The following is a 13,427-nucleotide window of genomic DNA, read 5'->3' as shown; positions in this document are numbered from 1 at the left end:
GTATGCTATTCTTTTGACTCTTTGGCCTGCTGGCACAGGCTCCCGTCTGCTCTTTATGTGGCTCTGCTCTGTCCCCTTCGGTTTTATCTGAATTCTTTCCACCCTCACACTTTAAAGGATGGCTTTTGCCAAATGGGATACTGCCCAGCTCCCATCGGCTGTTCCCCAGACATCATTTTAAAAGCTGCTCTGCAACCTTTTTGATTTTAAGCGCCAGCAGTCTGGTTCCATCTTGGTTCATGTGCAGCCCGTCCCTTTTGTACAGACCTTGCTTGCCCCAAAATGTGTCCCAGTGCCTAACAAATCTAAACCCCTCCTCCCAGCACCAACGTCTCATCCACACATTGAAACCCCTCAGCTCTGCCTGTCTCACTGTATCTGCGCGTGGAACAGGTAGCATTTATGAGAATTACCTCAAAATTCTGCTCACCACATTTTCCAGAACACACAAGTTGGAAGGGTTATGCATTCTTTACACACACACACACACACACACACACACACACACACACACACACACACACACAGAGCCTGACTCTTAATTAACTTCATCATAATTCTCTCTGCTTCACATGAATAAGTCTGAACAGGCCTAGGTGAAGAATTTGGGCTTTTTTGGATTGGGTTCTTTCCTCCTCGTCTGGGCTACTTAACAGCCAGTTAGGCATCAGATATGGTCCAGCATTCCAGACTGGGATAGAGCATTACGTGAAACCTGAAGACAAAAGTCATATTTTCTTAAACCCATGCATTTTCAAAGACCTCAGACTCTGATTTAAATAAACGATATAATTGTAATGTTTAAAAAAAGACTTAAGCTTTACAATAACTGTATCTAGAACAGACTTTTCCATAGGTTTCTAGATACAATCCAATTTCAGTAAAGTTTAAACCACTGTGTTATACATTTTAACATTGAAAGCTCGGTCATATTCCAGAATCTGGCACGATTTGATTAGAGCTCGAATTTGGCCAGGGGTGCCTGGGCAGTTTCATTTTGAGCTTCAATCATTAAATTGATTTACACATCCCTACATTCTGGGCCAGTCACATTCACACATTCCTGCATTCTCTAATTCCACATCTCCAATTGTCTCACTAACATTTCAAACTGAATGATTTGCCAGCACCTAAAATTCAATGTGTCCAAAATGAGATATCTCATTTTCCCCTTCCTGCTGTCTTTTACTATTAACCTCACCACCCAGCCCATCACTCAGTCCTATACCAAGCTGACATCCCACTTATATCACTGGGAACACACATCTTTTTTCCCCTTTTTTTTTGGCCATACCTACTACTAAGATGATGGGTAGAGCACTCATCCCATATAATTTTAAGAATGAACAACTTATTCTATGTGATCTTTCATCATTTCCCCTCTTCGTGCCTGCTTACCACTCAGCTATTGGGTTTGCTCATCTTGCTTGTTGCTCTGACCATACCAAAATTCACCTTACTTTCTCTACAGCTTTTCAGCAACATGTAAGGAGGCTTGAAAAGCCAAGACTCAACCAAATAATTGTCAAATCCCCTTTAAACAGCAAATGACACTGAGCTATCAGTGTGATAGATCATGCATCAATCTCTAGAAGCTGTCAGAGGGAAGAAGGAATGGGGCAGTGCTGGAGATGCCCCACCTAACCTCCTGGGCATCTGTTACCACTGTCCTTAGGTAACAGCTTTGATATCTCAAATATGAGGGCTTAAAGGGCCAGTTCACTTGGCCATGTTTGCCAAATGACAACTATATCTGCCAAGTGATAGCTTGGCAATGCAAAACAGTTCTAATTAATTAGATGTCACACTACAGAGCTTCGCCGTGACATCAATAGAGAGAAGCTTATCAGGTAATGCATTTTGACTGATAACTACCATCTCAAATTTATTTATTTATTTTTATTTATTTAAAATATTTCCATACCGCCCAAAACTTGCCTCTCTGGGTGGTTTACAGTTAAAATCATTTAAAAACATTAAGTCAATTAAGAATTAAAATCATTTAAAAGATTAAAAACATTTAAAACCCAGTATTAAAATTATTTAAAACTATAAATCTAATTAAAAGTCTGGGTGAATGAATGCGTCTTCAGTGCCTTTTAAAAAGTTGCCAGAGATGGGGAGGCTCTTATTTCAACAGGGAGCAGATTCCAAAGTCCAGGGGCTGCAACGGAGAAGGCCCATTCCCGAGCAGCCACCAGATGAGTTGGCGGCAGCCGCAGGTGAACCTCTCAAGATGATCTTAACAGGCGGTGGGGCTCATGGCGAAGAAGACATTCTCTTAAATACCCAGGGCCTAAACTGTTTAGGGCTTTATAGGGAATGACCAGCACCTTGTATTTTGCCTGGAAACGTATCGGTGGCCAGTGCAATTCCTTCAAGACAGGAGTAATATGGTCTCTCCTAGATGACCCTGGCTGTCGCGTTCTGAACCAACTGCAGTTTCCGGACTACGTACAAAGGCAGCCCCACATAGAGCGCATTGCAGTAATCCAGCCTAGAGGTTACCAGCAGATGTACCACTGTTTTGAGGTCGTTCATCTCAAGAAATGGATGCAGCTGGCGTATCAGCCGAAGCTGATAAAAAGCACCTCTGGCCACCACCTCAACCGGGGACACCAAGGAGAGGTTCGGATCCAGAAGCACCCCCAGACAGCGCACCTGTTCCTTCCGGGAGAGTGTGACCCCATCCAGAACCAGCAGATCAAAATCGTCTCCCAAGTTTCGACCCCACACAATAAGTACCTCCATCTTAGCTGGATTCAGCCTCAGTTTGTTATCCCTCATCCAGCCCATTACTGCCTCCAGGCAGGCGTTTAGGGAGGTTATGCCTTCTCCTGTTGCTGCTGACATAGAGAAATAGATTTGGGTGTCATCAGCATATTGATAACACCATGCACCGAATCCCCTGATAATCTCTCCCAGCGGTTTCATGTAGATGCTAAACAACATCGGAGACAATGCAGAGCCCTGAGGATTACCATAGGAAAGTTCAGATTTTGAAGAACAACAGCCTCCAAGAGACACTATCTGGAATCTGATCATGAGGTAGGAGTGGAAGCACTGCATAGCAGTGCCTCCCACCCCCAATCCCCTCAGACATTCCAGAAGGATACTATGGACAATAGTATCGAAAGCTGCCGAGAAGTCCCAAAGGTCCAACAGAGTCACACTCCCTCTGCCAATACTCAATTGAAGATCATCCATCAGGCCGACCAAGGCAGTCTCCATCCCATAGCCCATCTGAAATCCAGTTTGAAATGGGTTTAGATAATCAGTTTCCTCCAAGACCGCCTAGAGCTGTGAGGCTACCACCTTCTCAATCACCTTGCCCAACCATGGAAGGTTGGAAACAGGCCTATAATTATTTAACTATGAGGGATCCAAAGGCAGGCTTCTTCAGACCTCTTAAGACAAGGAGGCATCCTGCCCTCCCTCAGATAAGCATTTATAATCTCTAGCAGGCCTTCTACAACAGCCTCCCTGCCAGATAGTATAAGCCATGTTGGACAAGGATCAAGAGGGCAGGTGGTAGGCCTCACCATTCCAAGCAACTTTTCCACATCCTCAGGAGTCATCACAAAAGAGGAGCTGTTGGACACCTCGGCATTAGACTCTGTTACAATTGTGAAATTTGAATCCAGGTTGGCCTGAATATGAGAGATTTTGTCTACAAAGAAAATATTAAAAACGTCACAGTGAGTAATTGTTGGTTCTAAGTACTGATTCAAGGGGGAAGGGGCACACATCAGCCTCTTCATGACCCTGAACAACTCCAGTGGACGTGAACTTGTGGAGGCAATATGGGAGGAAAAGAATCGCTTCTTTATTGCACATATTGCCTGAATATATATCTTCAGATGCTCTCTATGTAATAATGTGTCGGATTTGTGTTGAGTCTTCCTCCACTTGCTCTAGTCATCTACCTTGCGGCTTCAGCCCCCATAGTTCTTCCATATACCAAGGGGCAAGTTTCAAAGCGGGTCAGAGAGAATACTTAGGAGCTATCGTGTCCACTGCTTTGGTGAGCTGATTATTCCAATTCTCCACCAGAGTGTCGACAGGGTCATCAGCAGAGCCAACACTAAATCTCTCCAAGGCTTCTTGGAATCCTATTGGATCCAATAACCTTCTTGGGAGGACTATCCTAATGGGCCCCCTGCCTTTGCGGAGGTGGGATGTGGTCGTGAGTCCAGCCTTAACTAGATGGTGGTCTGTCCATGACAAAGAGTCCCCACTTATGGAACACCACCCTGTTCAGAATGAAAGACCAGATAGAGCATGTGACCAGCAATATGTGTCGGTCCCGAGACCACCTGGGATGGGCCCATAGTCATCATGACCTCTATGAACTCCTGAGCCACCCCAGACAAATTGGTCCCAAAGTGAACATTGAAGTCCCCCAGCACCACTTTGGAAACTCCAAAGCCAATACCAAGACCAAGTCCATCAGCTCAGTTAGGGACTCTGTTGGGCAGCGGGGCGATCAGTACACCAACAGAAGTCCCAGTCTATCTCTGGTCCCCAAACCTAGGTAAACACATTCAATATGGTCAGACACTTCGACAGGGATCCTGGTAAGGGATATATTGCTCTTGTAGACCACAGCCACTTCACCTCCCCACCCACTTCCCTTCCCCTGCTCCTCAACAGAATACCCTGGAGGAAGAAGCCAGGACAAGACTGGGCCACTAGCCTCCCCCAACCAAGTCTTCGTAATACATACCAGATCGGCCCCTTCATCCAGAATCAAATCATGGATGATTTCAGGTTTATTCTAGACCGACCTGGCATTACAAAAGAACAAGACGAGGCTCTGTGGGTGGTTAGCATTGCTTTCCAAAGTCAAAGAGCTGGCAGGACAGCCAGAAGGGGAGACAGCAATCAAGTTTCTGATTTCCCTTCCCCTGCAATGGCCTGCTGACCTGTCAATGCTACTTCTTCTATTCCCCACCACCACTGGAATAGCTACCCCATAATCAGTAGATACACCCCTTGTCTCCCCATCTCCAGACCAGGGAAACTCTCCAGGGAAACTCAACTCACCCAAGATTTCAAAGAGAAGCCCAATTATAACACCCGCCCTCCTTTACACACCCACAAGGGATCTTGAGCCAAACAGCCTGGACCTCACCCTCGTTATCCCCCGAACTGACCAAAAGGATTGGCTGATGAGACCCTTAGTGCTGCTTATATGTTATCAGTAGTGCCAACAGGCACCACCCCAGTGTGGCTACTCCTGTGCTGCTCTCAGTAACATTTGAAGAAAGCTGTCCATGTGGGTAGGGGCAGCAACCATACTGCCAGCCCTACTCAATAGTTTAAGCCACCTAATGGCACAGCGGGAAATGACTTGCCTAGCAAGCATGAGGTTGCCAGTTCAAATCTCTGCTGGTACCTATATTGGGCAGCAGCTATATAGGAAGATGCTGAAAGGCATCATCTCATACTGCGTGGCAGGAGGCAATGGTAAACCCTTCCTGTATTCTACCAAAGACAACCACAGAGCTCTGTGGTCGCCAGGAGTCGACACCGACTCGACGGCACAATTTTACCTTACCCAGTAGTTTGCTTTCTTCAAACATTACCATCCATAAATGGCATGGGAGCAGTCATTCCTGGAAACATAAGGCAGCCGTTAATTTGACTGGAGTGAGTGGTTAAGGGTTTGGGACAATCCAGATTTATTATCCATTTAAAAAAAGAGAAACACTACCAAATGTCATTAATAATGATGTTTTTACATCAAAATGTTTGCTGTTCTTTACATCATTTTGTTGGATTCCTTTGTTTATAGAATGTTGTTGGATTTATTTTCTTTTATACACAATAAAAATAAGGTCTACAAAGGAGACTTGCTTTGAGCGTCATGTGTATTTCATCACCACTATACCAGGTAAATCACTATTGAGTCACCCTGACTGACTGTGTTCATAGCTTGGCCACATTTTTCCTAGAAGCCTGCCTGAAATTGCTAAGAGAAATTATTCCTGTAACTGCACATTTTCAGACAGCTGTAAGCCTTTTTTTTTTTTTTAAGTAAAAGCAGAGAAACTACAAATACTCTCTGCCTTTCCCATGGTAAAAACGAAATTCTTCAGGTTTCAAAAATAAATATATAATTTCAAGGGCCTGACCTCAGTGACCTCCATTCTTAAGATAAACAAATGAGCCAACATTACATAACGGAAACTGTGAGTTAAGCTGAGAAAGTTAGAGTGCAAGATAAAAAACAGAACTCTCATCCCTTCTGCTGTTCCCCAGAATAGGGTTGACATTTCAGAATTTTATCTAAGAGTAGATATTCTCCAGTGGGACATCAGCACTTTGATGGAATCCTGAGAAGAGTTCCAATCATGGTGTTGTTTCCCGCCCCCCGCCCCTCAATGTCAATAAGTATAGCGTGAAAAACTGATGAAGGGTTTATCAGGAAAATATTTGTCACCTTTTATCCAATTATAATGGGTGGTCAAGATAAACTAGAGCTTCTGTAATTGGTAATTTGGTCAACAGGTGGAGAGATGCACATAAACTTACATCAGTGTCTTCTAACACTGGATCTGGAATCACCAACAGGTGGCTCATGGAGTTTCAGCTTCTACGTCATAAGCTGCAGAAGCTGCACAGGAGTGCAAAAAAAGAGGCTGCCAATGGGTTCTTTTAGGACTAGTTCTTGTGTTATCAGAGTGGCATAGCTGCCTCTGAAACATCATCTCAGCTTCAATATGGTGAGGGTCAATGCCACCATGTAATGTCTTCCAGTAGCATTATCAAGGAGATATCCCTTGCAGTCCTCCCAAAGAGCATGGATACAGCCCATTGCCACTTTGTTTCACACCACACTAAAGGAGGTTTGTGCTGCAGACATATTTATTTTCTTTAACCTGCCCCTGCTTTGCCCCAGCTTAAAACAAAACATCAGGGATGGGGCCATAACTCAGTGGTAGAACATCTGCTTGCATACATCAAGTCCCTGGCATCTCCAGGTAGGGGCTGGGAAGGACTCTTGCCTGGAACCTTGAAGAGCTGCTGCCAGTCAATGTAGACAAGACTGAGCTAAATGGACCTATGTTGCTATGTAAAGTCTGCTATACCTACATTTTCCTCATAGAGGGAAAGCAGAGAGAACAGCCTTGGCTATAAATCTGAACCGAGTGGACTTACAGAAGTAGCATGAGCAGCACAATCAGGTGCTCTCCATTAGGGGTGTGCACGGAACCAGCTGGTTTGGTTCAAGTCCAGACCAGAACCAGACCAGTTCGGTCCTTACCCCCTCGAATCCTCCCTGTTTCGAGGGGGTGGTGGTTCGCGAACAATTTTTTAAAAATTATTTTAAAAAACTTTTAACTTACCCTTCAGGGGAGTTGTTGGAGGCGGCAGGGGGGTCACACAGAGGCCAATTGTGCAGGCATGGCAGCCTCCAAAATGGCCACAACGCCAGAAGGGAAAGGCCTGAATGGGCCGAAGAGCCAGCAGCATAAATGGAGGCCGGTGGGCAGACCTCTGCAGACACCCGCCGCCACCTCCAACAATTCCCACGAAGGGGATAAGTAAATTTTTAAAAAAAAAAAAATCTGCAAAAAAACCCAAAACAACCCAAACAGTTGTGGGGGTTGGTCCGGGGTCGGACCAAACAAGGGAACCTGATTGCACATCCCTACTCTCCATGAGTTGCCAAAGAGGTAGTTCACAAAGGGACCTGCTAGACCTAAGGAATGTCAGAATGAGAAGTTTGGTGAGGGGTGCCTCTTCCTACAATTATGCCTCATGGAAGTGGCTTGCAGAGGTTTGGAGACCTATAGAGGAGCGGAGAAGGAAGAAATAATCTCCTGCATCTGCCTTGCTTCTTTCAATCATCATGAATGACCATCTTTCTCTAGTTCACAACAATAGTGAATTTTTCCCAGTCAGTGGATATCACAAAAGTAAAAAGAATGTTTTAAAAAATATATTCTCTCACATCACTCAGAAGGAGGCTAAGAGAAGAACAAAGTTGTGTTGGTCATTACAATTTGCAGAATTCAGCAGGAATGTTTATCAAGGTGAATCCCTCAAAGCAACAAAAAGTTACAAATCAGGAGCAGCCAATACATTTACCGCAAGAGAACACAGGGTGTAGAGAAGCTACTAGGAGAAAAGAAAGATCCCTTGAAAAATTGGTTGTGAACAGTCAGCCCAACTGCATCAGCAATAAAAACTGTTTAGCAGGCAAAGTTAGTGATAGATGCTGTGTAAGTACTTTTTAAAGTGACAGTTAGAGGTTAAAACGAAATAATGGAGGTACTGTCTTAATTTATTGCGTATCCACATTTTGCTTGACATAATGGAAGTGTAGTTTCTTCCGCAAAGGACACGCAATACAAAACAGAAAATACATTTTAAAATTTCAGCCACCCCCACTTCCCCACACACATATACATGCTGGGAGAACAGATGACATGACCTTCATCTGGTGCATTATGTCTTTAAATGAGAACAGATGAATATTCAGGGAAGGTTTTCTTTGGAAATCTCCATGGGAGAGGTGTTTTAAGAAAGGATTTGAAGAGACGGAACACTTGGTTTTAGGTTACTCCTGATAAAGACAGTAGTGTAGCTATTGCTAACACCTAGAGCACCAGAAATAACAAGGTCCCCAGCTTTGCCTCAAGTATCTGTCATACCACCAATTTTATCAAGATACAGAAAGACCCAAGGTATCAGGTGGTGCTTAGGCATGAAGCTTCTCATATCATCAGAATGCTGGCAGAGATCCAAAGGTTTCCCTGCTCCAAAACACTATCCTTCACACATTGATCAACTTCAGGGGTGTCACTATAATTGAGCGGATGGGTTCCAAGAACCCGGGGGCCCCAGCAACTCAGGGCCCTCTAGCTCCACCCCTCCCTATTTTCTTCATGATCTCATAGGAACATAGGAAGCTGCCATATACTGAGTCAGACCATAGGTCCATCTCGCTCAGTATTGTCTACAGAGACTGGCAGTGGCTTCTCCAAGGTTGCAGGCAGGAATCTCTATCAGCCCTATCTTGGAGATGCTAGGGAATGAACTTGGAGCCTAGATGCTCTTCCCAGAGCGGCTCCATCCCCTAAGGGGAATATCTTACAGCGCTCACACTTCTAGTCTCCCTTTCGTATGCAACCTGGGCAGATCTTGCTTAGCTTAAGGGGAGAAGTCATGCTTGCTACCAACTCCAAGGGGCTGCTGGGGAGAGGTGTGAACACAGAACTCTTCTCCCCTAGCTATGCCCCTCATCAACTTCTAGAGAAATGATTAGCCCCAGGGATTAAAATACTCAGTTCACAGCCCTAGGCCTACAGAGGCACAAATTCCCATTCAAGAGGCAGAAGCAAGGAATCTGACTCCAGAGATCAAGAGCATTTGGTATTAAATCGCCCACCTGCTAGCTTGAAAAATTGCATGGCAAGGCCAAGAGAGAGCAGACAGAATTAGCTCAAAGACATTTTTTCCCAACTCCAGCTTTGTTAGGATCTGCTCTCTGTGTAAAAGCCCTGTGTGAAACAGGGAGTTTGGAATGCTGCATCAGAGTTAACACAACCACATCAGGGCGGACCTCCTATAAATGAAAGTCCACCCAGATTGATTCAGAACCATGGCTGCTATTATTCCAGGACTAGGGTTCCATATTAATGGGTCTTACATGGTACAAATGTAAATTATCCCAGTCAGTGTGCCTGGTCCTAAACCATGGACATGGCTTAGTATTAGCTCTCTTAACCTAGTAGACTGGGGGGACAACTCTGAAGAATGTCTGTTACCCACCTGCTAGCTTCAAAGGCTGCATGGCAAGGAAGGCAAGGAAGCCAACAATGTTCAAAGAAGCAGAGTCACTGAATACCAGCCAGGAGAGAAGTCATCTCCACAGAAACTGAACACATCTGGCCACTGAGCACTAGTAGCCAAGTTCAGAGGGGGAGCAGTTCCCTATGAAAACTGCTGCAGACTTGGATGTGGCACCAATATCAGCAGAACTGAAGAAGATTTTCCGTGCCTCCACCAACAATCGCCTCAGGGTTTTAATGGCTAAGAGCCATTTGTTCCATCTGCTCAGAGCATCAGCAGTGACAAGAGGAACACCTGGTGGACCAGCGGGGAGAGGACTGAAGAACATCTGCTTCCCAGGTGTGCCTTTGCTGCCGCTACCTTTCAGGGGAGCAAAACCAGGAGCCTTACAATACGAATATTTGATATCTTCAATAGCACCGAATATTTCAGATCAGTCATTGTGATTTTATAACTGCGAACTGCTTTCAGACCCATTAAAAATAAATAAAAATTTTAAAATAACCTTTTCAATAACGTTAAGTATTTGTCAGTCTTTGTCATTGGATAACAGAAACATAATACTGCTATTATTGCTACCACTGCCATGACTAATAACCACAAAATAATTATAATACTGTATTACTACTGTTACTACCACCAGAGCCTCTTCCACTGTGACTAATAATTATACAAATATAAGAGAATTCCCATGACCTAGTTCGCCTAGGAAAAGTCACACAACGCCAGTGGAGGTTTAAAAAGATTTTGCAACGAAGATTTCCTAAAGAAAGTTACAAACAAAGCAAGAGTTGATCAGCAACTTGAGTTAAGATTCAGTGCTGTCTCTACAGTGCCTCTTTGGCATCATAGAGTGAGTAGAATATGACTACCTTTCATACCTGAACGTTGGTGTATCAGGTACTAACTGTACTTGCAGATGAGATAATGGGAACTGGGATTCCCATGCCTCAACTTCAGAACCGATCATCTTTTAACATCAGCCTGATTGGTCCCTTTGGCCAACACATCTCTGAGTGCACATGAAAGGTTTTCAGTCCACTGCTCCTCCAGGTCATCTTCAGAATATTTATATCCAACCTACTTCTACTCCCTTTAAAAAGGAGAAGGGAGCAATACAATAAATCCAAGAGACATATTGAATACCATTACAGACGGCTGCTTCCTGTCAAACCTGGCTGGCTAGTGGATGGAATGCATCATTCTGCAAGATGGCTATAAAAAGTTCCTCCCCCATAAAAGCTAAATTTAAAAAAAATACCAGCTGAATCTGTTAACAAATGTAGAGTCATGGTCGGGGTGGTCACATGAAGATATTATGGAGAAGGGATAGAAATCACAGAGGCTCTCATTTGATCTAAGATTGCACCCCCCTGAAGGGCCTAAACACAAATATAATAACCAGGCTCATAAGATACTATCATCAGCCCTGAAAACTAAAATGTAAATTAATTAACAGGGGGCTATAACTTTCCTTCACAGGCAGCCATATGCACTTACAGGGATGAAAACAAACAAATCCTATAAATAGTGCAGGTCTGCAGAATCTCAGGGCAGAAATTATTCTTACTTTTCCTGAAATACATGTACAACATTCATTGTGGCTTACTTTGGAGTGTGATTAACTCCAGCTATGGTCAACTCCTGTATAAAATGATGTATAAAAAGCCGTTTGAAAACTTTTTAATATATAAAGGTTCTGGGTAGTTCATGAACACTATCAAGTGCAGAGTGCAGCAATACTATTTGGAGATGTGTGGGCTGAGAAGAAAATGACCATGGACTACTTTGGAGTAGTATTTGTGTGCTGGAAGTTGTTAGGGATGGCATTATAATTATGTGATATAAAAGGAATTTGAGTGCTGGGAATAAATCATGCATATTTTTAGGATTTACAGGGTTTGGTGCAAGTAGGAGGGGCCCTCTAGCACAGCAACCTGCCTAGTATTTTTGCACAACTGGGAGAGAAGAGGAAGGAACATCAGACAAAGGTTTCCAAGGCCTTACATTGGCTGCGGGTTCAGAGGCATAGTTGGCAGCACAGATCAGAAAAGTAGGGACAGATGAAGTCAAGGCTGTAGAGACCTCAGAAGCAACAGTTATTTGGTAGATGTTCAGGAGGGCCTTAAATGATATGCTTGCAGCTACGGAAGTCTGAAGCACTACAATCAACTTGGGCAGCTGGGATGATGGGGCTCTGGCCCTTGATCTTTCACTTTTTAGCACTAGAACCCCCATAAGACCATCAATCTTTCCAGCCAGTAAAGTATCTCCAGCCATACAGTGTCCATATATATGCTGAATGCCCTTGAAGCTAATCAAGAATGTCTTTATTAAGTGTAGGAACTAGAGTCAGTCAGTGACAAAAACACATGGTAATACTACTAAAACCATACACATATACATACTTTATCAGTAATTCAATTAAGCCAAACATTGTACCTTCTTTTTGCTGCAGTAAATCTGCCATTTCTTCTCTGGAGGGAGTGCAAACATTGCCTCTCTGTTCTTATCTGTGAGATCCAATTCATCCTGGAGATGACAAGAGAAAAACATACAGTCAATGGCTACATTAATTTATGCAGATAGTTTTCAGGGCCATCCTTATCTCCACACCACTGAGGGCCTTGACACTTCCAAAGCTTTGCCCTTGCACAGCTCCCACTCTGTGTTGTATTGAGGCACAGTGAATCAACTGTGTGCTGTCCCCTCAAGTACAATAAAACTTCCAGATCCAGTGAACCCCTGCTCTTTTCCTTTAGGCTAGAAGAAATCCTGTTACTGGCCTACATTAAGAGCTCACCCAGAGAGATATACAGAACCCTGTCAATAAGCCAGTTAAATTACCAGCATCTGTATGATGCCTGAAATATGTACATAGTCAAGGTTGAACAGAAAACACATTCTCCAAATTTGTCCAAACTAATACATTTGGACTGGCTGCTCCAGGGTCTCCTAGGATACTTGCTAGCAGCTCAGGATAAACAAATGGTAGTTGAAAGTGACAAGGGATAAATTTTAGGGCTATGCACAGGCCAAATTAGGCTGATCCCAATCCCAATCTAAATCCAGGCCCTTCTCGCAGAATGCTAACAATGCAGAGGATGGTCAGGATTGCATTGGTCAGGAGTCAATAATCATTATTGGCTCATTGTGTCTGGATGGTGATTGTGAACCTTACATGAAAAAAGCAGACTTCTGCAAAAGAAGTTTTGGTTTCCGGCAACCACAGCAAGGGCATTTCAAAACATCGCCTTTCCCTCCACTGTACCACCCTAAAATGCACCAGGGCAGGATGCAGCATCATAAGGTTGCATTCTTTTCCTGGTGTATTATGGGGGCGTAGTGGGGATTATTACACCCTATAATTTTCATTCATTCATTCATTCCAACACATTTTAATACTGCCCCTTATGCAAGTCCCCAGGCAGTTCACAATCTAAAAATACAATATGTTAAACATTAATGCAATTAAACCAGTTCAAAATACAGCTAAAACTCTAACACTTAAAACTATAAACTAGAATTGTCTGACTAAACAGGCATGTTTTCAGGTCCTCCTTAAAAGTATTCAGGAAAGGGGAGGCTCTAGTTTTGTTAAGAAGCATGTTCCAAAGTCCTGG

The 13,427-nt window shown here is 43.7% G+C and overlaps 1 protein-coding gene across 6 annotated transcripts in view; it reads right to left on the bottom strand.

Moving 5' to 3' along the window:
• DAAM2 (dishevelled associated activator of morphogenesis 2) overlaps positions 1-13,427 on the bottom strand; it is a 325,498-nt gene that overhangs the window by 135,868 nt on the left and 176,203 nt on the right. For all 6 annotated transcript variants that reach the window (XM_053305346.1, XM_053305390.1, XM_053305362.1 and 3 more), the window contains one exon: positions 12,247-12,336. In XM_053305346.1, the coding sequence (XP_053161321.1) occupies positions 12,247-12,336 (90 nt within the window). The remainder of the gene's footprint in view (positions 1-12,246; positions 12,337-13,427) is intronic.

The sequence above is a fragment of the Hemicordylus capensis genome, chromosome 1, assembly GCF_027244095.1.
Source record: "Hemicordylus capensis ecotype Gifberg chromosome 1, rHemCap1.1.pri, whole genome shotgun sequence".
NCBI lineage: Eukaryota > Metazoa > Chordata > Lepidosauria > Squamata > Cordylidae > Hemicordylus > Hemicordylus capensis.
The sequence above is the reverse complement of the archived record's forward strand: the minus strand, read 5'-3'. Positions and strand labels throughout refer to the sequence as shown.